This window comes from Ursus maritimus, unplaced genomic scaffold, assembly GCF_017311325.1.
Source record: "Ursus maritimus isolate PB19 unplaced genomic scaffold, ASM1731132v1 scaffold_13, whole genome shotgun sequence".
Lineage (NCBI taxonomy): Eukaryota > Metazoa > Chordata > Mammalia > Carnivora > Ursidae > Ursus > Ursus maritimus.
Window position 1 is genome coordinate 66,881,372 of NW_024423675.1, and position 25,289 is coordinate 66,906,660.

At 38.4% G+C, this 25,289-nt stretch overlaps 1 protein-coding gene across 2 annotated transcripts in view; it reads right to left on the reverse strand.

Moving 5' to 3' along the window:
* Positions 1-25,289, reverse strand: part of PDE10A (phosphodiesterase 10A) — a 292,346-nt gene that overhangs the window by 64,603 nt on the left and 202,454 nt on the right. For both annotated transcript variants that reach the window (XM_008688476.2, XM_040628044.1), the window contains exons 4-10: positions 19,769-19,889; positions 18,705-18,754; positions 7,479-7,619; positions 5,215-5,370; positions 3,915-3,965; positions 2,798-2,856; positions 903-954 (exon numbers count right to left, since the gene is read on the reverse strand). In XM_008688476.2, the coding sequence (XP_008686698.2) occupies positions 903-954; positions 2,798-2,856; positions 3,915-3,965; positions 5,215-5,370; positions 7,479-7,619; positions 18,705-18,754; positions 19,769-19,889 (630 nt within the window). The remainder of the gene's footprint in view (positions 1-902; positions 955-2,797; positions 2,857-3,914; positions 3,966-5,214; positions 5,371-7,478; positions 7,620-18,704; positions 18,755-19,768; positions 19,890-25,289) is intronic.

Below are 25,289 nucleotides of genomic sequence, written 5' to 3' on the forward strand. Positions count from 1 at the left end.
TTTATATTTTTCACTTCTTTACAAACTCCTTAAATTTTATCATTACCCAAATTATTTTTTAGTATGCAATTAAGTACTCTTTTTTCATCCAAATAAAACCATCAATATAACTAATTATGTAAGGATTGGGTTGAAAGAAATAACCCCTAATGTTACTAATTCCCTTCATAAACTTTCTGTCTCTACAAGATACTGAGCATATCACACTCCATACTCACCTGCCATGATGTCAAAGAGAAGCCTATCAGTGTGTATCATGAAGCCTGGAAATAAGCCTATAAGCCTAATAACTTACTACACAGGAAAAGACCAGGAAAATGGGAAGGAGAAAGAACCCCTATCAAAATACAGAACAGAGCAAGAATGGTACCAAGCAAGCCTGACTACCGGTGCTGTGCACATACGGGTCACTCTGGCCGGAAGCCACTTCTCTAAAGGAGTCTCTCCAGAGGCCTAAAGCAGCAACACAAGAAAATACGGATAAATCTCTACTTCCTATGGCTTTCAGCTCCAAGTGTATTAGTCTTCCAAATAGAGAGGAATAATTAAGATTAAAACTAAATAGAATGGACCTTAAGATCAGGAAGAGTCAGTTGGGAATTCCTAATGTAGTTTATGCAAAAGGTATTTTGGAGAGTATAAAAAGGAACTAAATGTTTTTTCAAAGTATAGCTCCCCACTAAATAATGAAAAACTCAGATTTTCCCAAAAGTTATTCAAAATGCCTCCAAAATTAATCAAAAGTGACAAATAAATCAAAGCAATACCTCCACTAAGCACCATCTTTTCATGGTATTTAAAACAGCTTATTATACACCTAATACGTGAAAATATCCCACCACGCACTAGGACCTGAGTGTAAGGGTTAAATACAATCGTTTCCAAAATAAAAAGCAACCTACCATTATGTGTTCAAGTAGAGAGTCTATTGCAACTATGTTATCGAAATATGTCCTGAAAAAAAGGAACATAAAACTGGTAATTAATCTAAATAACAACATAGAACATATTAAACTGAATACATTTCCCATTTTTGTGAACATTTAAGCAAAAAACGTAAAGATACATGTTGATTTCTGTCCTTTTGTGAAAGCAACTAATAACATTACTTTAGAGAGATAAATGAAACCTTATCATTAACTTTGGAATGAAGTCTCTAATTTCAGAGGATGAATTAAGTAATTATTTTATAGCTAAGTACCTATTTTGAGAGAAAGTTTGTAGCATCTACCTAAAACCAAGAAGGGATAAAATTGAGCTCACCATGTTTAGTATTTTCATGAATATCTGAAATAAAAATATTTACATTTGCTAAATCTCATTAATATAGATAACATGTAAATTATCGGTGAAAAACTGGAAAGTTAAAATGTTAGTTTAACTGTACTGAGAAAGCAATGTAATTCATTTGAGAAGAAATATCAGAATACAAGCAATGATAAGAGCCTAGTGACTCTGCACAAGTAAATTATCTATTCATTATTACAAACACAAGTCAATTTTTTGGAGACGTACGGCACCTACATTAAAATGTCAACCTGATAAACACATGAATCTGCAGGCATGTAATTCAGGGAATATGTTATCTAGGACCTACTGGCAAGCTACTGCTTCCACTTTAGGTTCCTGTGAATTCAGCAATACACTCAGAATTAAGCTAACTTAATAGTGATGAAAAATGCCTTTTGTTGAAAAGACAAATCATTCGGCTTGGAGCCGGCAAGACTTAGCACACGCTTGATCACGCTGTGCACCGAGGAACCTACAGCAGGGAAGATGGTGAAGTCAAATGGGTTTCCCCTAGGGGAGAGACTTACAGGGACCTAACCGGACCGTGGAAGCCTCGCGAGAGATTCAAGTACACTAGCAGAGGAAGGCACACAGCTTCCCTCTCTGTGTTCTCACGTGTCCCAGAGACACTGTGTAATTCTCTCTCAGAGACATAGCGGGCCCACGGATCACATGAGAGCACTCTCACTCCCATGCTTCTCTAATGTCATATTTCAAGAAGTACATGTAACACAAAGCAGCAACTCCAGACTGACTAGTGTGGGGATTACAACACTTGTGAATGAGTGAGCTCTTCTGGGCTGCCAAAGTGATCTACGAGAGAGAGCAGGCTCAGAGCTGCTGCCGGTGGAAGAGCAGGTATGTTATTCCTCTATCAACTTGCCAGAGGACGTGAGCCCGAAGTGACCACAACCTGGGGCATTATTTTAGATTTCAGCAATTCAGTAGATAGGTCAGATCTATAGACAGTCTTCCCCGTAGCAGGAAAAACCAGTTATGAACCTCGAATGTAATAAATATCTACAACTGCTTCCACTGCCAGCCCGAGGAGGTTTTTCTAGGTCAGACTTTAGGCAAATGGGACATTTTCTCTAAAATGATATCTGAACTATGATACATGGGAAAATTAAAATAATAATGTTGGTAATATGGTTTAATTTACTGACATTTGTAGAAAATGCAGAGAGAACTTTTTGGAAAGTAATAAACTAAAGCATTTTCTCTTCTACTGCTCTTAGTTTTCTCCTACAAAAATAGAGATACTTAGCGTCTTTAACATGTTCTAGTGAGTCTATTTGCAAATTAACATGATCACATATACATCCGCAGTCCTTCACTTGGAAAGTGAAGACGGATGAGCATGTCTCTCTACGGTCTGAACGATGAGCCCTTCTTACCAGACTACTTCCTGACTGCAGTGGACAGCAGTCTGTCACTGTGTGAGTCTGCACTTAACTTAAACCACTGATCAAGAAGACCCACCGCAACCCTAGAAACAAACACTTACTTTGATACATCAAGTAGGAAGTCATTCAATTCAGTCTGTTTAGCAAGGCCTCTGCATACCTGCCATAGATAATAATGGCTGTTAATCATAGAGATTTCTGCTTATTTAAAATAACAATTCCTGAATACTATTTACCTTATTTTATCTTAAAAGACATAACACAATCACTGTTTACAAGGCAGTAATACTATTAGTAACAAGTCATATTTATTGAATGCTTAAATGTGCTAAGCTTGGTTCTAGGCACTTTAGAGTTACTGTCTCATTTAATCATCACAAAACACCACAGATTTGGGATTTACTTCTACAACTGAAGCATAAAGAAGTTCAGAACCAAGTTCCTGCTCCAGAGTTACTAAGTGATGGAGTCAGCATTCAGATCTATGCAGTCTACCTCCAGAGCTGCTCTTTAAAACTACTTTACGCTTTGAAAAATGACACTTAGGCACATATTCCACTTATACTTGATATGGTCTGACCTGAGAGGTCCTTGCCACTCATACTATTATCCTGTAACTATATACTTTATCTCCTCCCATCACACAACCTGAGTGTGCTGAAACGGATTTAAAAAACAAAACAACAACGAAAAGAAGTGGAGGATACAAAGCAGAATTATACTGCTATTGTGTCCCTGAACCTTGAAGTCTAGTTGCCAGGAAACTCAATAAAGTTTGTGATCTTTTAAATTAGACCATATTTTCAAGAGAACCAGTTATCTTAAATTTGAGATGAAAGTTTTTGTATACCATTTAGTTTAAAGGATGCTTTAATTTAGGAAATGGAGTCATAAAAATATAGTATCAATGTTACTGCCAGTAGGAGTCCATTCCTTTGCTTTCAGTGGAAAACAAAAACCATAATAGAACATATACCATTTATGGCATATATGATTTACAATTTCATATAAATATATAAAAATAACTGCAAGATATTTAAGGCAGGGAATAAGTAAATAAAGTGAACAGAGACAAAATTTTAGAAATAACAAAATACCTAATATCCAAAAATAACACATTAGGGTCACTTATTAACCCCCACCCCGTCCCCCAGTGGCTGCACTTTAAACAACTCTTCTCTCTAAGGGAGCCCCCGTAAAAACACCCCAAAGGCACACCTGCACCTGATGTATTGCTACTGAAGCCCAGGCAAGATTTGCTGTTGCAACCTGAAGAAAGAGGATGAAACACGTTTTGATTAGTCACATGCAGACGTCCGTTGTAACAAAGGACTCCAGCACACATGTAGATGAAGAATTTCCTGAGGCCCCTGAGTATTTGACTATTTTGCCAAACACAGAGAATCAAATATGTACAAGAATTTTCTTTTACATTTCCCGCTCCTTTATAACTGAGTTTAGTTTCTTGTTCTTCTTGACTTTGCGTAAAAAGCAAGATGAATTGCTTAAGAGACTTATCATCCAATGATTTTCACATAAAATAATTATTTTTCAGTTTAACAAAGATACTATTAAAATGGCCTCAACCACCACTATACAATGATGAGATATTTCTAAAATTTGCTGACAAGTTCTCCAATTACTAGCTATTCTACTTCTTTTATTAATCATTCACTTCCCAACAGTCACTGGTGCCTCGTGGGTACCAGGCAGTACTCTAGGTGCTGGAGACACGGCACCACCACCACCCACCAGCACAGCCTACACTGGCCTGGGGGAGAGAGAAGACAAGAAAGAGAGTAAGAGAAGTGCACGGGGTCTTAGCTGGTGACAAAGGGCTACAGAGAAACAGAGGCACAACATGGAGATCCATGCAGTGTTCAGGAAAGGCCTCCTTCCTGACACGGCAACATGTGCGGACACTCCTGAAGGAGGTGGCTGAGGTGGGGACAAGGAGGACACGCACAAGCCGGGCAGAGGGACAGCAGACACAGAGCTCTGAAGTAGGAGCAGCTCAGCCTTGCTCAAGGGCCCAGCGTGGCTGGAGGGAGAGGGCAGGAGAGGAGGACAGGCACAGGCAGAGATGGAGGCGTCTGGGTCTGGGAGTGACAGGTCACCGCAGTATCTGGTTTAGGATTAATGAGCCAATTCTGATTCAGGGAATAGTGCATGAAACTCAGTCTTTCCAAATGTGATGCTGGAATCTTTGTTCAGGATATCCTCTAGGAAGAGGACATTTTTAAGAAAATATAGACAACCAGAATGTGAAAACTCTCCAAAGTCATCCTCCTACTTCATTTGATTCACAATATGGCATACTTCTATTTTTATTGTTAGAACGGATTCTTACTAAAATAAGTTACTATATTTCTAATTTAATCAGTTTTCTCTCCAAGTAACTACAAAACAAAGGTTTTTAAAAACCATCAAAACATTGTTAAGCAAACTGCAGTTTTAAATATTCATTCATTTATTAACGGAACAATATTAATGAGTACCCTCAACGGGCCAGCCTCACCTCCTGATGACTCATACAGAAGGCTTCTTTGCCCCAGTGCCGATACAGCTCGAGGATACCAATCAAATCACCAATTGCAGTGACGATCGGTAAACAAAGAACAGACTGGATGCGAGTCCCTGACTCCAGTCCAGTACCTCTTGGAAATCGTTCATCCTGAAAAATCAAAGGAAAAAAGATATAAACTCAGTAAAAGAAATGGAATCATTATGGTAAGATTCTTATTTCGGTCAGAAATTGCCTAACACTTGTAATAAAACATAGGCAGTCCTTTTCAAAGGAAAACCAAATGATGATGGACACTAAAAACTATATTTAAGAAAATGCTTATCTTTAGCAGCACGTCACCTATACACAGATATGGCTTTAATGTTTCTTTATCCCTGTGCAGTAGAATTTAGTTAATCAATGAATATATATTAATTTCATGCAATAATAAAAATACCTATGATGGCTGACACATATTTAAGCATGACCTTCTATGTGCCGGAACTCTTCCAAGGGCTTTATTGGCATATAAATAACACATGAAGGAAAGTACATATAAAAAATTGTTTCTCTTCTATTTTGAAGGTTAGAATAACACAGGAGTGTAGGTTAATGACAGTCATTTTGAGTGAATCGCAAAGGCTCACATTAAGTATTCAAATCACCCAATAATTACCAATTACTTGTGAAAAATGCAATTGGTTCTTTGACTTTAATAACTTTCTAGCTTAGCAAATCACTCAAAGGAATACAGGGAAATCGAATGAATTGATACCAAAGCATCAATTCCATTTATTCAATTTCTGCTGTCTGTAGGAAGCTTTTCATAAATCAAGAACAGGACAAATATGTATTTGTAATTTACAGATCTTTTGAAAGCCTGCACATACAACAGAACATTTTCAAATGACAACTTGTATAGTATCTACTTTTAACACTTTTTAAAACTGAAATATATTTGACATATGACATTATGTAAGTTTAAAGTATAAAACTGCTGATCTGATATATTTATATATTGTAATATGACTGCCATTGTAGTGGTAGTTAGCACCTCTATCATGTCACATAATTATCTTTTTAAAAAAAATTATTTACTTATTTTAGAGAGAGACAGAGAGAGAGCGCACACAAGTGGGGGGCAGAGAGAGAGGGAGAGAATCTCAAGCAGACTCCAGACTGAGCGTAGAGCCCGACATGGGGCTCAATGTCACGACCCTGAGATCATGGCCTGAGGTGAAGCCAGGAGTCAGAGGCTTAACTGACTGAGCCACCCAAGTGCCCCACATAATTATCTTATAATGATGATCTAGTCTTTCAGCAACTTTATCTGTATCTCTAACTATACAGATAATTAGTGGCAAAAACAGAATTAAAACCCAGATCTCATGACTCCAACTTAGCATTTTTTCAGAGCAATTTCATTACACTTCTATAGTTGTTTGCATACTTGTCAATTTTAAAGTCTAAGCTCATGTAGTGCCATTTCATCACAATGTTCACATACAGTGTGGAAGACTGCACCAAGGGCTCCCTTTTGTGACATTCCCCACACCCGTATCCTTCTGTCAATATCTTCCAATACTGATCTGGTCTTGCTTATGTGATTTACTTTAGCTAATGTAACGGTAGTAAATTTGATGAAAGCAGAGGCTTGAAAACTCACTTGCATGTTTCACTTATTCTCTGGAACCTCTACACCATCATGAGAACATTCCAGGCCAGCTTTACTTAGGGGTGCAGTGGGGAGGTGGGGGAGTGACAAACACAGAGAACTGAGGCCCTCTGAAGCCAGCCAGCTGCTAAGTGACAGCCGGTTGATCTCAGATGCATAAGCAAGCCCAGCTGAATACAGCCCAATCAGCAAAATGGCCCAATCCACAGACTCCTGAGAAGTCACAGGTGGTTGTCGTAGGACGTCACTAAAACCTGGGGTAGCATGGTACACAGCATTAGCTAACTCATTCATATCCATCTTGCTAGGATATACAACACAGAACACTGATCATTTAGTTTACATAAATGTAAACATACATTTTATGCTTAACTATACCAGTATGTATTGAAATAAGAACTATTTAAATCTAGCTCTCAGTGGGTATATAAGATACGATTTTCTGAGGATAAATTTTAGTTTACATACAAATTCATTTATTGATCGTATCTTGCTCTAATGCTTTTATAAAATGGTTTGAATCATGACATCAAAATGATAGGTCATCTTTATGAAATAAACACTTCACGTTACAAATGTCACAAAGTAAAAAGCCATTTACCCCAAGGATGTCTTCCACTAGCAACGTTTTTCTGGACTTGGCCACGTAGGCAGAGATGGTGGTGCCCTGAGCAATGGGCCCAGCAGGGATGAGCCGGGGTTTTCCTTCCTTGATTCCAGGTGGAGTGAACACGCACAGACTCTAGCAAGAGGAAAGAACATGTTTTATAGACCTCCCTGTACTTCGGCACTACAGAAAGACTCCAAGATACTACTTATCGGTCATGAGGAATCTGTGAGCCAACTAAGAGAGACAGAAAATGAGGAAAAGCGCTTTGGTCAAACTGGGGTATGTGAGGTGAAATTCTCTCTCGTATTCCCGATAGGACACAAAATACAGGACTAGATATAGGACTTCAATGTATGCCTAGGCAGGAAATAACTCTTAAAATAGCCTCCTATTTTGATATATAGAAAACAATAAAATGGAAAAAAAAAAAAAAGGTGTCCTTGGGGTCAAGGTACTGTCGAGAAACAGACAGACATCAGGCCCAACCTCCAGAGAGTGGACTTACAGATCTGGAGACAGGATCAGGGACTACAAGGCAAATTGATTTGTAATCATTGATTTGGTTGTATTTTTTCATTTTCATTAAAAATCCTTTTAAGATTAGATAATCCTCTTAAGCTACACATGTTCCTACTAATACTTGCAATTACTAAGCAAATTCTAGTTGAAGATATGGAGTTGGATGTAATTATACACTGACTAGGTACGTGATTTTCAAGCTCTGTCATGTCAGAGAACACTTTCTTCCTATAACATTTTACTATCACACGAGAACAAAGCCTATAAACGAGCTCCTTCAATCAACTGGGAGGGGGGAGGGAAGCAGAGCATAGGTGCACCCCCAGCTGCTTTAAGTAAATCATTACTACCTACAGATTAGAAGCTAAGTTCTAAGTATTTTATTCACATATGTATCTATATCAGGACAGTGCTTACATAGGATTTGTAATTAAGTACAATCAATGCCTGTGAGAAATACATTTTAAATGATTCTTTTTAAGAGATTAAGTTAAAACTGTTTATTATGCTTTAAAAAAACTTTTAAAATTTACGTATAAGACAGCAAACGACAATTCCACATTATTGATTTTTAAAGAGGCTGGAATTCGTGTCACCAGTTTAAAGGTCACTGGTTGTACTACACACCAGTATGCGTACGGCACAGCTGAGGACTTCAATTAGACTCAGTAGCTACCACTGCCGTAGTGAGTCAGGTGCCACCCTCTCTGTGACTGAGAGAAGAGTAGAGGAATTATCCAAGAACAGGAAGAAGGGATGACTATAAGAAAAAATTGTAAAGGACGTGGGGTATTTAGCCTGAAGAACAATCAGAACTGATAATGATTTTTCTCAAACTGTGAGAAAGTTAATCACAAAAAGGATGCTGAGCAACGTTCTCTTTCTTTACCAAAGACAGAACGCAGGAAGTGAACCTGAACGGAACTGAGGGGTTTGCCTCACTCCTATAGAACTTCCCGGGGCTGTGACAGAAGGTAAACTCTGGAGCAAGCTCCCAACAGTAGCTTTGGATTTTTTTTTTTTTTTAAAGATTTTGTTTATTTGACAGAGTGAGCACAAGCAGGGGGAGCAGCAGGCAGAGGGAGAATCAGACTCCCCGCTGAGTGGGGAGCCTGATGCGGGACTCGATCCCAGGACCCTGGGATCATGACCTGAACCGAAAGCAGACGCTTAACAGACTGAGCCACCCAGGTGCCCTGGATGTTTTTTTTATTTTTAAATAGTCTTTGGCTTTTTTTGTTGTTTGAAGATCTACAACAGACATCTTTTTTGGATGACTTTGCTATATGCTTTTTAAGGCTAGATTTAATAATGTTACAAGTTATAATTAACCTTCAAAAATCAATAATGAAAGAATAGCTTATACAATCCTATATTATTAGGAGGTCATTTATGTAATGTTACAAAATACTTATTCCCTGTATGTACAGTTTCTATGAGGCACGAAAAACGGATAAGCAAATACTGCACCAAGGGTGTATGGAAAGCTATTCTATGTATTAGGCTTGCTGACAATAAGAGGTTTGGAAATCTTTCAACTACTTGACAGAATCTGAAAAACTTGTGGATAGTAAACAGCTACCAAAATATTAAATAATTCTTTACCATGGAAACTTTATCTTTGTTTTACCAATTACCTTATAATTTTTGTTCATATTTATCAAATAGAAATGTCTCCAAATGCGAGCTGGAGGCGAGTGCTAACAGTACGAATAAATCGTCAGATGAAGGCCAAACGCTCAGGCAGGCAGGGAAAATGAGGACCGACCCAGGACTGACAGCTCTTTCTGACATGGTTTCCCCTTCTTCCCTCTGCATTAGTGCCTTCCCATTCTTTTTTGTTTCTGCGTTTTATTCCACACGATTCCCTGAGCAAAGGTTCCCCTCATAGCATCCGTTTCTGACGGAAGATCAACCACTGGTTTGAATTCTGTGTTCAGTAACAGCACGTTCTTTACGTTCTTCGTGATCTTTGCAGTTGAACACACTAATTGGCAGCTATGATTGCAAGCAGAAGACATCAGTAACAAACCTCTAAATCAGCGGCTGACCTTTACATGTACTCAAGGGACGCGGAAGATCCATTAAGCCGACCTTTACATACTCTCCAGAAAGAATCGAACGGACAGCTGTGTACTGAACAGTCACTCCCCAGCGGTGAAGCTGCCACCTCCACCAAATACTCAGCCTCCGAGAGTCCTTGGTCTGTGTGATTCCCAGTTCCTTATCGGGCGGCTGATCGGTCCACCGCACTGCCTGAATGACTATCAACCTGTCGTACATTTGGTGACCTGACAAGGCAAGTCTTGCTTCAGGTCTTAGTGTTTCAAAAGTAACCACAGTTTATTTGATAAGATAGTCTTTGCATCTTTCATTGGCAAAGGGGCTGCATTACTGAATTAACCAATAATGGGTGTAAGTAAGTTCTAGGGACACTTGTAAAGGAAATAGTAACTTTATTTTTATTTTTTTTAATTTATTTAAATTCAAGTAATTAACATATAGTGTATTATGAGTTTCTGAGCTAGAGTTCAGTGATTCATCAGAGTAGCTTTATTTAAAAAATCATTATGATTTTTGACATAAGGGTTTGACTGGGATGTTCAGATTATTAAGATAAAAAATATACTATTTTACAGGAGGGTGAATGGGAACTGCTCTTTATCAAACATCACCACACAGTATATAGAGTGTATTAAGACATAGAGTGTACTATGCATGTACATACAATGTACCATCGATGTATAAAATCCAATGAACTGAGTCTCTAAAATTAATTCCTGCTCTAACACTGTATCTATGAAAACTTGTATTAGCACAACATATTTTAGGGGCTAGAGATAAAAACTAAAAACAAGGAAAATGTGCCAAGTTGCAAGCCTCAACCACCTCTACTCTTTCCAGAGAAGAAATGACCTGCCTTCAGAACAAGCAACTTGACAAATCCTGCTGTTGGTCTTCCTTTCCTTCGATGACTCTCACACGGGCCGACTGTTAGTCCTCCTCCCAGGACCATCAGAGACTGGCCATGTGGTGGGAGGGGACAAATTAACTTCCCCAATTTTCCAAAGAAACCCACTACGAGCTAATATTTCTGGAATAACAGCAATTTTTAATACTTATTTCTACGGTTAGGTAGTTGAAAGTAGATTAAGATTGGTAACAGTAGTCATGACCAATAGGTTGACCCAATGAAGCCATAAAAAAGCATTCAAATTATAAAAAAGCAAATTAGGAAAAACAGATTTGGTGGAAAATGAGCAATAGAAAAGACTATCACAATTTATTGAAAAAAAAGCATGGTTTTTTGATGAAATGGGAAAATTTGGTTCATTGACATCAGTTAAATAGATATGTCAGGTGGTAGACATTGTTCTCATCTTCTCTCCCATACACAATTCAAAGACCACTTTACTCATGAAATTCATTTTTTATATGTTAAAGTTTCAACTCACAATCAGTTAAATTTTAGAGATACTTTCAAAGCATATTATTCAGGCTTACCATTGAGTTATTTTTCTCACAAGACACTAGATGGCAGTGGACAGTAAATGAATTTAGATCTATGCAGATGGCCGGAGCAACTGGCCCCCACGTTCACCTGGAACTTTAAAGAGAGAACTAACTCTGCATAATTCTTAAAATTAACCTACTGAAGATCATTGTGCAGTTGAAGAAAGTCATGCAATTACTTTAAAATACTTGCTATAAACTCTTTTTAAACACTAATATATGAAAAGCTATCTATGAACTTATTTTAGGAGTCAAAAAATTTGAGTTCAAAACATTTTCAGCTTTTACAAACAACTCTTATAGGTAACACAAGAAAAACTGTAATGATAATATTATAAAGTATGCTATGTACCAGAGTAAAAGACCAGGTATGAAAGAGAAAAACTGTAAAAACAGTAGAAGTTTAATTAACAACAACAACAAAAAAGTTTCCTTCCAACAAATATTTCAAGAAGACCCTATACACGCCATTATGTCAGTCTCTGCTACGGGTCAGGACATACAAATACACTACTTCCTAACTCCGGATTTCTCACAGACTGCTGCGTCTGCCTAAGAAAGCCCTTTATTTCCCCTTCTTATCTACTAGATGAGAGGTCTTCCAAGCCCTGCTTCAACAGAGCTAATCATCCGAGTTGCCTGTAATGCGATCCACCCCAGCACCCCCACCGAATTTAGTACCCCAGAACACCGTGGCTTCCTCTCTGTTTGCACTCGAGAGCTTATGTCACACTTAACTGTGGATTTCTCCATTTCCTCTGCTGGTTGTACATTTGTTGATGACAGGAATGGTGGTTTGTTTTGTTTTTTATTATCTTTGTATGCTCAGCAATTTAGCATAGATTGTTGGTACACAGCAGGTATTTTAAGTGGTTTGCTGAATGAATAACCTTCATGACATAACATTTAACCAATGGAAGTTAAACTAAGATTTAGAAAGTTTAAACATCTTGTCAAAGTCACAAAGTGGTGAGCTGGAACTCACATGGGCCAACTCCAGAACCATGATTTTTTTGGGAAGCTGTCCTTCTTCCAAGCTCTGAAACAATGTGTATAGCACAGGAATTCTCTCTCCTGAAGGACCATCCCAGGGGACCCGGTGTAGCGTGAACAAGAAAAGCACAGGGAAGATGTAATGATGGAAGCTATCCTGGTTCATCACTGTTCCCAGGGGCAGCAAACGGCCTGACCAAGGTTTGTACTCATAAGACAGTCTGGAATTTATGTCCTAGTGGCTTTAGAAAAGCTGTATTTTAACACTGTTTTTAGTCTCTTCCACTTACTGGATCTATTAGGTTCTTATCATCATTTGCATTAAATGGGACAATTTCTATTTTCCTCAGAAACTGTCCATTTTGTCTAGATTTCCATATTTATTAGTGCAAGCATCTTCTCATAATTAATCATTTTCATTCTATCTATTGTTGTATCTTCTAAATTTTTAAAGAAAACAATTGTGTTTTCTTTTTATTAATTAGGTTAGCAAATAGCTTATATCTGTATAGTCTTCTTTAAAAAAAAGATTTAATTTATTTAAGAGAGAGAGGGGGTGGGGGAGAGCGGGGTGGAGGGGCAGAGGGAGAGAGAGAATCCTCAAGCAGACATGGGGCTTGATCCCATGACCTGAGCCAAAAGTCAGACACTCAACTGACTGCACCACGCAGATGCCCCTAGATCTGTATAGTCTTTAGATTCTATTGTTTGTACGGGTTTTCTTTTTCTAAGTTCATAGGTTAAGTTGGCAAATCCCAAGAGGACAGAGATTTTTTCTACTACCGTGTCTCTAGTACCTGGAACACTACCATGCAGTTGTACCCAGTAAGAATGTGTTGAATTAATGAATTTTCTTTTGTCTCTTATTTATTAATGCCTCAAAAATGTATACAAGATGTTTAATACTTCAAAGGACATGGATCTTCCACTGCGAACAACTTTGCCCAGAACTTTAGCAATACTACAATTCATTTTCGTAAATATTGTACTCTATCAATATCCCAATAACTGTATTTTCCCCCCAAAGAGTCACATTACACATTATTTATAATTTCCTTGTTTTTAGCCATTATGGGGATCTGAATTCTTAAATGGGGGCTAAGTGCATCAAAGTAGGGTCTAACCCAAAGAAGAAAGGGAAACCCACGTTGGTAAATCCTAAAATTTTATATATATATATATATATATATATTTTTTGATAAACCTACTTATTGATACTACAAACATTCTCTAAATTGTATTTCTGATCTATCAATCACTAAAAACACTATTGTATTCTTCTGTTTTTTTTGTGTGTGTGTTTTGCTTTACAAATTTTGATGCATCAAATATTTATAGCGTAACCTTCATAACAGCTCTGCCTTCCCTGCAGACTAAACCCTTCAGAAATCCCAAGTGACCTCCTGTTCCAATTTAATGCTTTTATTCCCCAAACTCAACTTCATCATTGATCCTGCGGCACTTGCTCTCCTTTTGTTTTCATTTTTCTGGAATAGGTTTGCTCCATCTAAAATTACCTTTTTATTTATTTATTTGAGAGAGAGAGAACACAGGACGGGGTGAGGAAGGGGCAGAGGGAGAGGGAGAAGCAGACTCCCCCTGAGCAGGGAGCCTGATGCGGGACTCGATCCCGGGACCCTGAGAGCATGACCTGAGCCGAAGGCAGACACTTCACCGACTGATCCACCCAGGCGCCCCTAAAATTACCTTTTTATTTGCAACCACTCCTGAGTCCTTTGTTTATACGCATCTCTATAAAACAGAAGACAGTTGTGGCATTTTTCAATCTAATCTGAGACTTTTTTCTTTTGATAGCTGGGCCCATTCTACTTACAACTTTGTTGTGACATGTTTTTGTAAGGAGTTCCATGATCTATTTTATGTTTTATTTTTTGTGTTTTAATACTACTTACTTTGTCTTCTATCTTTTCCTTAACTTCCCATGTTTTCTTTGAATGTTTTCTTCTCTGGTAATATTGATGTGAGTTTTTGATTCTACTAGTGGAACTTTTGATATATTTAAATATTATTTAAATTATATTTCTTAATGTATCAATTTTGGAAATTATTTCTGCTGATTCTTATTTATGAAAAAAGAAATTAATACTTTTATAAGAATTTTATAATTCCTCCCATCTCTATCTTAATCCTTGGTATTTTTGATATAGACTAAAAATTTTATCTCAGTCTATTTGGGTTACATTATTATAATTTTTTCACTAAATCATATACATTCTAAGTGTGAGTTATTTAAGGCTTTATAACTATGATTCAAAATCCTGAGGGAATTTTTAAAAAAAGATTTATAAATACCTATAAAATGCTACCTTGTATTAAGAAAATACACGTGTCTGCTCACCCAAGGCGGGGGGGGGGGCGGAGAAAGCTTTATTTTATTTAATATGGTTAGCTTACATTTTAGAAGTATGTCAACATCTGTTCAAGCAATAGGGCAGATTAGATAATATGATACTCCTGAGAAAACAATTTTAAAATTATTTAAGGCTGGATAAAGTACATTTTACAATCCTTTCCAATGCATTGCTGGACTGAGAAGAACGGAAGAAATCCACGGGAATCTAAAAAGAAGTCAACAAAGGAACCTTCAGGGCAAGCAAATCCTGAGCTGGATTGTTCTTGAGAGCAACAAAGCCTAGGCATACTGACCTCCCCTCAGGAAGTCACTGTGGCAAGCAGGAGAACCCCTACAAGGAGCCAGGACCCGCAAAGGGCTAACGCCTCATTTTAGCTGGAAGGGTAAATACACTTAGAGCTGCAAGGAGATTACTAGGACCCCAGATTATCTTGAATTTACTGTTAGAGGGAAAATCAAAATCTCTTCTGAGAAATCGTAACTGTGTATCACGTGGGTGTGAGGCTTGAATCCATACTAGTTTGTAGTCTGAAAAAAGTCTCATGAGAGAATTTAAAATAGTCCTGGATTAGTAGTGCCTTAGGTGACTGGCAAAAACAAATACGTTTCCTGTCTCCAGGAAAGGAACTTAAACACAGCCCTTAAGAACAGCCACTTAAAAAGGCCCAAGGAAGAATATGATTCACAGTTAAAACGTAAAAGAAAATAAAACACACAAGCAAATAAGTGACCATCCATCAGAGATGGATGGAACAAAAGCCAAGAAATGTAAATTCAGAAAGAATATAAAACAATATTAAAGAGGTATAGCTAATGTTATATATAGTTATGTCCCAAGAAATAAATAAGTTTATCTACTTAAAAAATATCCAGGGAATGAAAAACTATACTGAGGAACTGAGAAAAATAAAAAAAGAACCCAAAAGTAACTATGTTCAAGTCAATATACAGAGAGATAATTTTTATCAGTCTGAACGCTCTATCCAGCAAAGGTATATTTTTTCAAGAAAATGATGATATAAAGACATACTCAGATAGACAAAAAACTGAGAGTTTCCCACCAGCACACTCTCACTAAGGGAAATTCTACAGGTCAGAAGAAAAGTGATTCCAAATGGAAGACTTGAGATGCAAGAAAAATGACAAGCAAAGAAAGCGGTAATGACGTAGATACATCTGAAGGAACACTTTGGGGGCACCTGGGAGGCTCAGTTGGTTAAGTGTCTGAGTCTTGATCAGCTTAGGTCTTGAACTCAGGGTCGTGAGTTCAAGGCCCATGTTGGGCTCCATGCTGGGTGTAGAGCCTACTTAAAAAAAAAAAAAAAAAAAAGACAGAAAGAAAAAAAAAGAAAAAAACACTTCAGTAAATTTAAGACTTCACAGGCAGTGTCTTCTTCCTACCCACAGAAATCCCCAGGGCAGGGAAATATTAAGGGTGTAGCTGCCTGTGCCGAACACATACAAAGAAAAATGTGGTGAACAAAATGCAGTAATTATCTCCTCAAAGTATCCTCCCGGCAAAACAAAGTCTCTGCCTTCATGAAGATTACATTCTAGTGAGAAAGCCAGATAAACAATCACACAAATCACAGATAAATACATAATTACAGAATCGGCTAAATTCTCTGAAGGAGAAGCACATGACATGAACACACAAGAGAGTGAGATGGACTTCGGAAGGTCAGAAGAGGCTACAATTTTCGTGAGGTACTCTGCTGTTCCTAGGGACATGCTGTTGAGCAAGACAGGACCCAGGAAGCAGGGACCCCAGAGAGAGCCACGCAGAGTGAAATCAAATGATGTCAGGAGCATATAGGATCAAGAGCTGACCAAAGCCTGCCAGGGATATAGTGTCATCCCCTCAATTAAGTTACAAAAGTGAAAGAATTAGAACTGATATACATAGAATACAGTTTGCACATTGTGGACACAAAAGCTTTTTCTAAATCACATATTCCAGGAACCTACTTCATGAAGGTCAACGTATAAACAAGCTTGCAAAAATAAAGCAAAAAACAACAACAGAACAAAACAAAACAGCCAAATGACTAAGAATATGGGATTTGGGATCTAAATCCAGGCCCTAAAAGTTGAGCACTTCCTGAGCCTCACACACCCTGCAGACCCCTGGCCTCTTGTTGCCTGCCCTTCCTGACCTCTGCAAACCACTTCCCCCCATTCTCTTTCACACAGAGCAGAAGAGGGTCATCCCATGGGGCCGTCTCAGTTCCAGGGTTCACTCACTTCTATTCATATAAACAGCTAGAAATGCTGAGTCCAGGATCCAGGCTTCAGCAGAGAACTGCACTGGTCTGAGTTTGGGTCACAAATAGCTGTGATTGACGGGAAAGGGTCACATGGTATATACTCAGCTGCCAAGGCCAAGCCCTGTGAGTTGTTTGCAGATCCCAGGGATGTCATAAGGAGATGTGCACTCGCAGGATCACCCTGAGCTAACATACACACCAGGACATTTTAAATATCATTGCAAATTATATACTAGTTTTTTGAAAGGCAAAATTTTAGAAATAAATATTTAGAATGAACAGGAAAGAATAAGATTTGTTATTTTAGTAGCTTAGCCATTAGCCTGAAATATCATTTAAAGTTTTTAGAAGTAGTAGTGATAGCTGAATAATTCAATTTAATAAACATTCTTGTTCTGTACATGGAAGGCACTAGGAGAGATGCTGGGTGAATGCGAAGATGAGTAAGAAAAGGTCCTTGCCCTAAAGAGCTTTTAATCCTGTAACATAAATTTTTACTGTGCAAGCAAAAAGAAGGGCTGCAGAAACGAAGATGATCAATCATGGGTTCAGTAAATCAGCCAAGAAATATTTTTGTGCAACTAACTGTTCGTCCGTTGCACTGCTGTATTATTCAAGAGTACTATCAAACACCTCAGAACACTTGCATCTCCACTCCTATTAACATTTTATATAATATAAATAGCACACATTTTGATTACTCACGAATACAAGTATTACATTGCAAAAATACTTTCCAAATATCAATTAACGATGCCTAACACATAAGAAATACATAGTAAAAATTTTCCAAATATATTTATAAGTGATTTCTATATATTTTAACTATGAATATAATTCTTACTTGCTCAGAATATTATTCTAAAATGTTATATATGTGGTTTTAATATCATAACAAAAATCAAATGCCAGTAGTTGAACATCTTGAAGTACTTTTGACAGTGCTTTCTATACACTGCATTTGATGGTGGGCTGTGCTTTGAGTAAGTTAAACCAGAAACACAGGGTCCAGCCTGTTGCACAGAAGACTGGAGCAGGTGCCCAAGAAGCCCTGTGCCGTGGATAGTCTGAGCTATGGCCACCAGAGCTCAGGGACCCCCACTTAGTAACTCTGTCCCAGCACTGCTGGAGTTGCCTTAAAGAAATCTAAAAAATCTCATAAAAATGCTAAACTTTTGTTCTCACTCTACCCTACTGCAGACTGTGTAGACTGTGTGTTGCAAGGGCATGCACCGTCCACGATGCCCCAGCCCACAGTGCTGAAAGAGCGTCTGTACAAAACAGTAAGTCTAGAAATGCCATTCCTAAGATAGGATACCATAAACCAAAACTAAAACAATAAATAAATTGTAAGATTTTATGCCCAAATGTTGCCACACTGGTAAACTTTACAGCTGGCAATAACTGTATATGGGAACGGAACACAAAAATGAGTTTCAAGTACCTAATTCCCATGCATCTGTTAAGTTGTTTGTAACACAGTGTATCTTTTTAAAAAAGCTTATGACATTTTCTTATCTAGAGCACCAAAATCTAAATTTAGATACTTACATTATTGCACTCTCCAAGGAAATACAGTGCAAATCCATCAGCTTTTGTGGCTGCCAAAGTAATAAAAAAGGGAAGAAACTAATCTCAATGGAAGAATAGACCACGAATAGACCACGTACGAACTCTTTAAGGTGAGACCTCAGATAGGAGTCTTTGTGAAAGGACTGTTAACATAATTAATGGTCATGCAGTCAACTGAGCAGATTAACTTATGGCTTTACTCAATCACATAATTAGAGCATTTTCATTCATTATTTATCAGCTATTGCAAATTTTAAGATGTGACATCCTCAAATGCATATAGCAACCAATGTACTATGTAATAATATCTCTGTGAAACTTTAAATATCATACTTATTGGAAATATTAAGAACTGCACTTAATTTTTAAAGTATGAAACATACCAGATGTGATATCCATAACAATGAATAATCAATATTAGCATCAACCAAAAAGGATGATATATATATATCCACATATCATCACTGTAGAGAACAGAATTTAACTTTCCTAAAACTGCTTCAGGGCCATCATAGCAGATAACAGACATTATCATCAGAGGATTGCCCGACTGCAGACTACTGCTTCACTCCTTTTTATTCGGGTGGCCTTGGGTAAAATACGTGGCCTGTCTTTGCCACAGCTTCCTCATCAGTAAAATGGCGATAACAGTATATAAATCTGTGATCTCCCCAAATAAATTAAAGATGGCTTTTTTTCCTTAAAAACTAATGATTTCCTTCACAAAGATGTGATTTAATTCAATAAAAGTATATTTTCCAAAGAAAACTAGGTTTTATTTAGAAAGCATAGTACATTCCATTTATGTATCTGGCAGATAGATACTTTTTTTGGATTAGATAATTATGGAACTTTTAGGTTTGACTCATTCTGGTAGTTTCATAATAAAATATTTTCATTCCAAATTTAGCCCAAGAATAGAAGTAAATAAATGACTTGCATTTGCCTTGTAGTAAGTATATTACTTTTTCCATTTTCTGCAACCGAATAAAAGAAACTTCGGTTCAAATTTTCTACCAGGAGGAATACAAAACATTTCTTACCTATTTTAATGATGCTACTCAATTCATAGAGGAGTAGCTGGTTGTCTCCTCCTGTATCCAACCGCTGTTCTATGTAGCTGTTTAGTTCATATACAACTCCCTGCATATTCGTGTCTTGGTACTTTTTAATTACAAAAAAAAAGGAAGAAAGAAAAGACATAATTAAATATAATAAAATAAAAATCCCTTAGTTTATAAAATATACTATTAACATATAATTTTATATACTTCCTTTTATGCTTTTACATATTATGCTTGTAAAGAGCATTATTTAAATATTAAAATCTACTATAAAACAGACTGACAATTAAAATTGCTAGGACTTAGAATGATAGATTCCACATATACTTATTTATATTAAAATATTAAATTTTACAAATTACCTCTTTATTTCTTAAGTTTTATATATAACCAGTAAAAGTAGTACAAAAGTTTGCTAACAGAATGAAACACTGTAAGATGCTAGAAAAGTGAACTGATATGCATTGCACTGAGGGAAGCAGAGTTGATTACTCTCCATTCATATGCACCAATGGGGCCCCCACCCTGGTTGGATCTCAACTCTTCCCTAGACAGGAGGCAGTGGCTCTCACGGTTGCTGTCACGGCAGTCCCAGCTGCCCCACTGCAAGTCCAAAGCCCTGGGCTTCACTGTGGTAGCAGGGACAACAGCAGGTGGACGGGGTTTGGGAAAAAGGTGGAAGCTAAATCGTAGCTACTTCGGCACAAGCTAGCACCGCGTCTTCTCTAAAAGTCCTGAAAAACTGCTTCCCTTCGTAAGCCTATTCTCCAAACAATAGCCATGGTAAATTTTATAAACAAAATAAAATTCTGTCATTCCCTGGCTTAAAATACTCCTGAGCCTTCCCACTGGACTTAGAATAACAGACTCCTCACAGGACTGCCTTCCACATTCTACAAAATGCGGTCACTGTCGCCTACAACACTGTCTCAAGCCACCTTTCTCTTCCTTGACCATTTGGATATCTTTCACTCCTAAAGGTTTATTACTTGCCATTATTCTTTTTTCAAAATTCCAATATAGTTAACATACAGTGCTATATTAGTGTCAGGTGTACAAGATAGTGATTCCTCACTTCCATGCATCACCTGGTGCTCATCACAACAAGTGCCCTCCTTCGTCCCCGTCACCTGTTTCCCCTATCTCCCCACCCACCTCCCCTCTGTAACCAGCATGTGTTCTCTAGAGTCAAGAGTCTGCTTCTTGGTTTGTTTCTTTCCTCTCTCCCTTGTCTTTCCATTTGTTTTGTTTCTTAAGTTCCACATAGGAGTGAAAGCATACGGTATTTGTCCTTCTCTGACTTATTTTGTTTAGCGTTATACTCTCCAGCTGCATCCACATCGTTGCAAACACTTGCCATTATTCTTGACCACTGTTCTCAATGAATGTCTGGGGAATGAGTGAATGTGAATAAATACATGAAAGAATGCATGAATCAATCATTCCACACATAGGCACTGGCAATCCTGACAATCCACTACACATAGGCACTCTTCTACACAGAAGAGATGCTAAGGAATTCACAGAATAAAGTTCCAGTCTTCAAGGAACTTACATTCTAGGTGGAAGAAAATAAATAAGTGAATATTATAGTGTGATAGGTGGTGATAGGTGCTATGCAGAAAAGGGAGCAGGCAAGGCTAACAGCCAAGACCTTTGGCAGGAGAAAGTTAGCTGAGATGCCCTTCAACAGACGAATGGATAAAGAAGATGTGGCCCATATATAGAACGGAATATTACTCAGCCATCAGAAAGAACGATTACCCAACATTTGCAGCAACATGGACGGGACTGGAGGAGATTATGCTAAGTGAAATAAGTCAAGCAGAGAAAGACAATTATCATATGATTTCACTCATTTATGGAACATAAGGAATAGCAGGAAGATCAGTAGGAGAAGGAAGGGAAGAATGAAGGGGGGGTAAACAGAAGGGGGAATGAACCATGAGAGACTATGGACTCTGGGAAACAAACCGAAGGCTTCAGAGGGGAGGGGGGTGGGGGAATGGGATAGACCGGTGATGGGTATTAAGGAGGGCACATATTGCATGGAGCACTGGGTGTTATACACAAACAATGAATCATGGAACACTACATCAAAAACTAAGGATGTACTGTATGGTGACTAACATAACATAATAAAAAAAGAAAAGAAAAGAAAGTTACCCTTTTAAATAGGAGGGACAGGGAGGGAAGGCTTCACTGGCATGAGACATCTGAACAGACACCATCGGAGCCTAATACCTTTTCCCCTGGAATCAGCCTACCCTCCCCTACCTTCCATATCGGGGACTGCTGATTATCCACCACCTCTCTCTGCTTCTGACCTATAAGCAGACTCTAGTTCACGCAGGCCCCAGAAAATGAAGTTTGAAGGATGACTTGTCTCAAGATGCAATACATACCAAAAAAAATAAGACACTACTTTTTAGAGATCCAAACACCATTATGGGTCCCAGTGAGAGGGCAGTGGACATCAGGTGAGCAATGGAGCTGGAGCTCAGGTCTGACTCAGAAGTGAGCCCCAGTGGGTTTTCAAACACCTGTGGTAACTACAGTTTTAGAATGCACTTTTGGAAAGGCATCCTCAGAAACTGACAGAATTCCACCCCGAAGGATCCCCACTGAACAGGAATGAAGATGTGAGACTTCCAGAAATCTAGAGCAAGAGCTTCCCCAGCGGAGAGAACAACAGAAATAAACTAACGAACATGGCCCCAAAGTGTCAAAATAGACACCTACCAAGCATTCTTATGCTCTAGCACCAAGTTTGAGAAAGACCATATCCTTAGACTCTTACCTACTGCTGCCTCTCCCTGCATCCTCTCCAAAATCAGCTTCTCTGCTGTGTGCTCTGCTCCCACATCTGCTGACCCTGAGGAGCCTGGGGTCGGCCCCTGGAACCTGTGCATCCTACCTGCTTTGCTGTACACTCCACCATGGTAAACCACTGGCCTCCTAATCAGGCTTTGTGACTCTTTTTGCTAAAAGTTTATCTGGTTAGCAGTTAGTCATAACTTCCCAGTTACTCTCTAGCTGCAGATATTCTCCAGGTCCTACTCTTATGCAGATACCACTGTGGGAGTGAAAGCCTACACAAGAAAATCCCAAACACTCTGAAATTCTAATGCCTACCAAGCACAATAGCATTGTATGGGGCCACAAAAGCTCATGCTGCTCCTTTATCATCTGTAAACAAGATCCTGTTTGATGACTGCCAGTTTTGAAGAACTCCAGAGAAAAGATTCTACTCTAACATACCCTCTCTCTCCCTCACCACTAATTAGAACCATTCGTTTTGTATTTTTTCCCCAAAGTCCTGGGAAAGTGCTTATCTGAGACTGAAGCTAACCCAAAGAAAAGCTAGGCTAAGAGAAATAAAAAGACAGTCATAATGACAGAGTTTGAACCCCTAGATCCAGACACACAGAAACCATCAGGCCCAAAACCCTATCCCTAGACACAGACTGTTCACGAACCAATACATCTCTGAACACGTCCTTCTCTTCTGGGGAGGGGCACGTTAGCTAGCCTCGGGTGGGCTCCTAGTCACCCCCTGGAGGAGGCCCTATAAAAATGACACACAGGCAGACGCCTTCCTCTGACAATGCGATCCTGAGAGTCCACCCTCATGGGACCCGTGCGCAGTGCTGAGAGTGAAAAACAGCTGCTCACCGTCTCCTCTGGAAGGACTGGGTTGTCACGTAAGTGAGAATGAGAGGGCATGCCTCAATATGGGCAGTTCATTCCGGGGTTTCCTTTCTCAGTGCCTCTGAGCTTTCCTTTTCTCATTTGTAGAACAAGGAGGCTGAAGCACACTGCCTTTAAAATACCTTTCAACACTCACTGTCTATGATAATCTATGACCTAGGATTTTCATTTTGTCATTAAGCTTCAAATTCTAATAGATGGGTTAGTACACCCTGCTTCCTTTGATTGCCAATGACAACCGCATCATAAGAGCAAAATGTTTTATTATGGTTACTGTTACATATTAATGTACTATTAACTCTCAAATATTAAAGCCTTATCTATATAGTGAATCATTCAAACCATAATATACTGTAAAACTTAAAATAGTAAATAAATGTGAAGTAGTAAGCATAAGGATTGTTGGATTGTTGGCCTCCGGCCATCTTGCTCCTCAGGACCAGCATCACATAAGGAAAGGCAGAGGAAACCCGTGGAGGTGAACATCAAATCACACCCTTCCAAGGCGCTCTTTGGAAACACTGTGATGAAGGAGGCTTACTAAGGGATTAGTTCAATTCAATGAAATCAACTTTCAAGATTCTAGCTTCACTGAAAGAAACTCACAAGAGTATATTAATGAAGTTGCTCAGAACTGGTATTTATACAGCATTTTAAGTTCACAAAGTCATTTCATCGCCTTTATTCTACGTAAGAACCCATCCAAAGCATATACTGAGTATCACTGAGACTTTCATAATCCAGGAAGTTAGAATTCTCAGGTAGAATGAGCTCGGCAATGTGTAACTTCTCCAACCTTAGAATCCAACTGGATCCTGTCACCCTTCTTTTCTGTTCCACATTGATTTTCATGTAGAGCTTGCTTTCCATTAGAGCAACTTCTGAAAACATGGGTTTGCAAAGATGTGACTTCACTGAAAGGATTGCAGTGACCTAACACCGAAACTGTGTACTCTGTCAAGCTCTGTCTGACAGACATCGTTGTGTTTCTCACAGAACTTTAACAGGCCCTGAACCACTGCTGTGAGTCTGCTGTGATGGCTAAGAGCACTTGGAACAGTTTGGGAACTAGGGGAATAGCCACTCCAGCACCTGCAGGGAAATGACGTTTTATGAGATATGATGAGAACGAGTGGAGCAGTATTGATCCTTGGTGACAGCTGGTTTAGTCCAGAGAACAACTGCTCCCAGACTTGCTAACGTGAATTAGGTGTTTAAACACAGATGGGAAAACAACTTCACCAGGAGAGGTTAGAGGCAATTCAAGAATGAAATGAGAGCTTGAACGGTGTGAGGTCTGTGATCCCTGCTGGCCTGAGAGCCCATGAGTCTATGAGGGATCACGGGCCTGTCCTGAAGGGCTAGGACCATTCACTAGAAAACATGATGAGACAGGTGTTAGATAAACACTAAAGAAGGTGCAAAAACAGCTTTTAGTTTTTAGCATAATCCTCAATAACTGAATAATATCTTCTCATTCTTTAATTTTTTCTGATTTCTTTTTTATCTTTTTTATAACTTATTTTTGACATAATTTCAAACTTATAAAAAACTGCAAGAATACAAAAAACTCCTTGATACCACTGATATTGACATTTTGTCCTATTTGCTTTCTCATTCTCAGTTAATTCTGCTTCCTTCCTTCCTTCTTTCCTTCCTATTTACCTATTATCTATTATTCTATCTACACACACACACACACACACACCATAGTCATTTTATTTTTTTCTATGTGAGATCGTATTGGTGTGCTCCTTTACCCCACAACTTCACTGTCTATTTCCTAAGA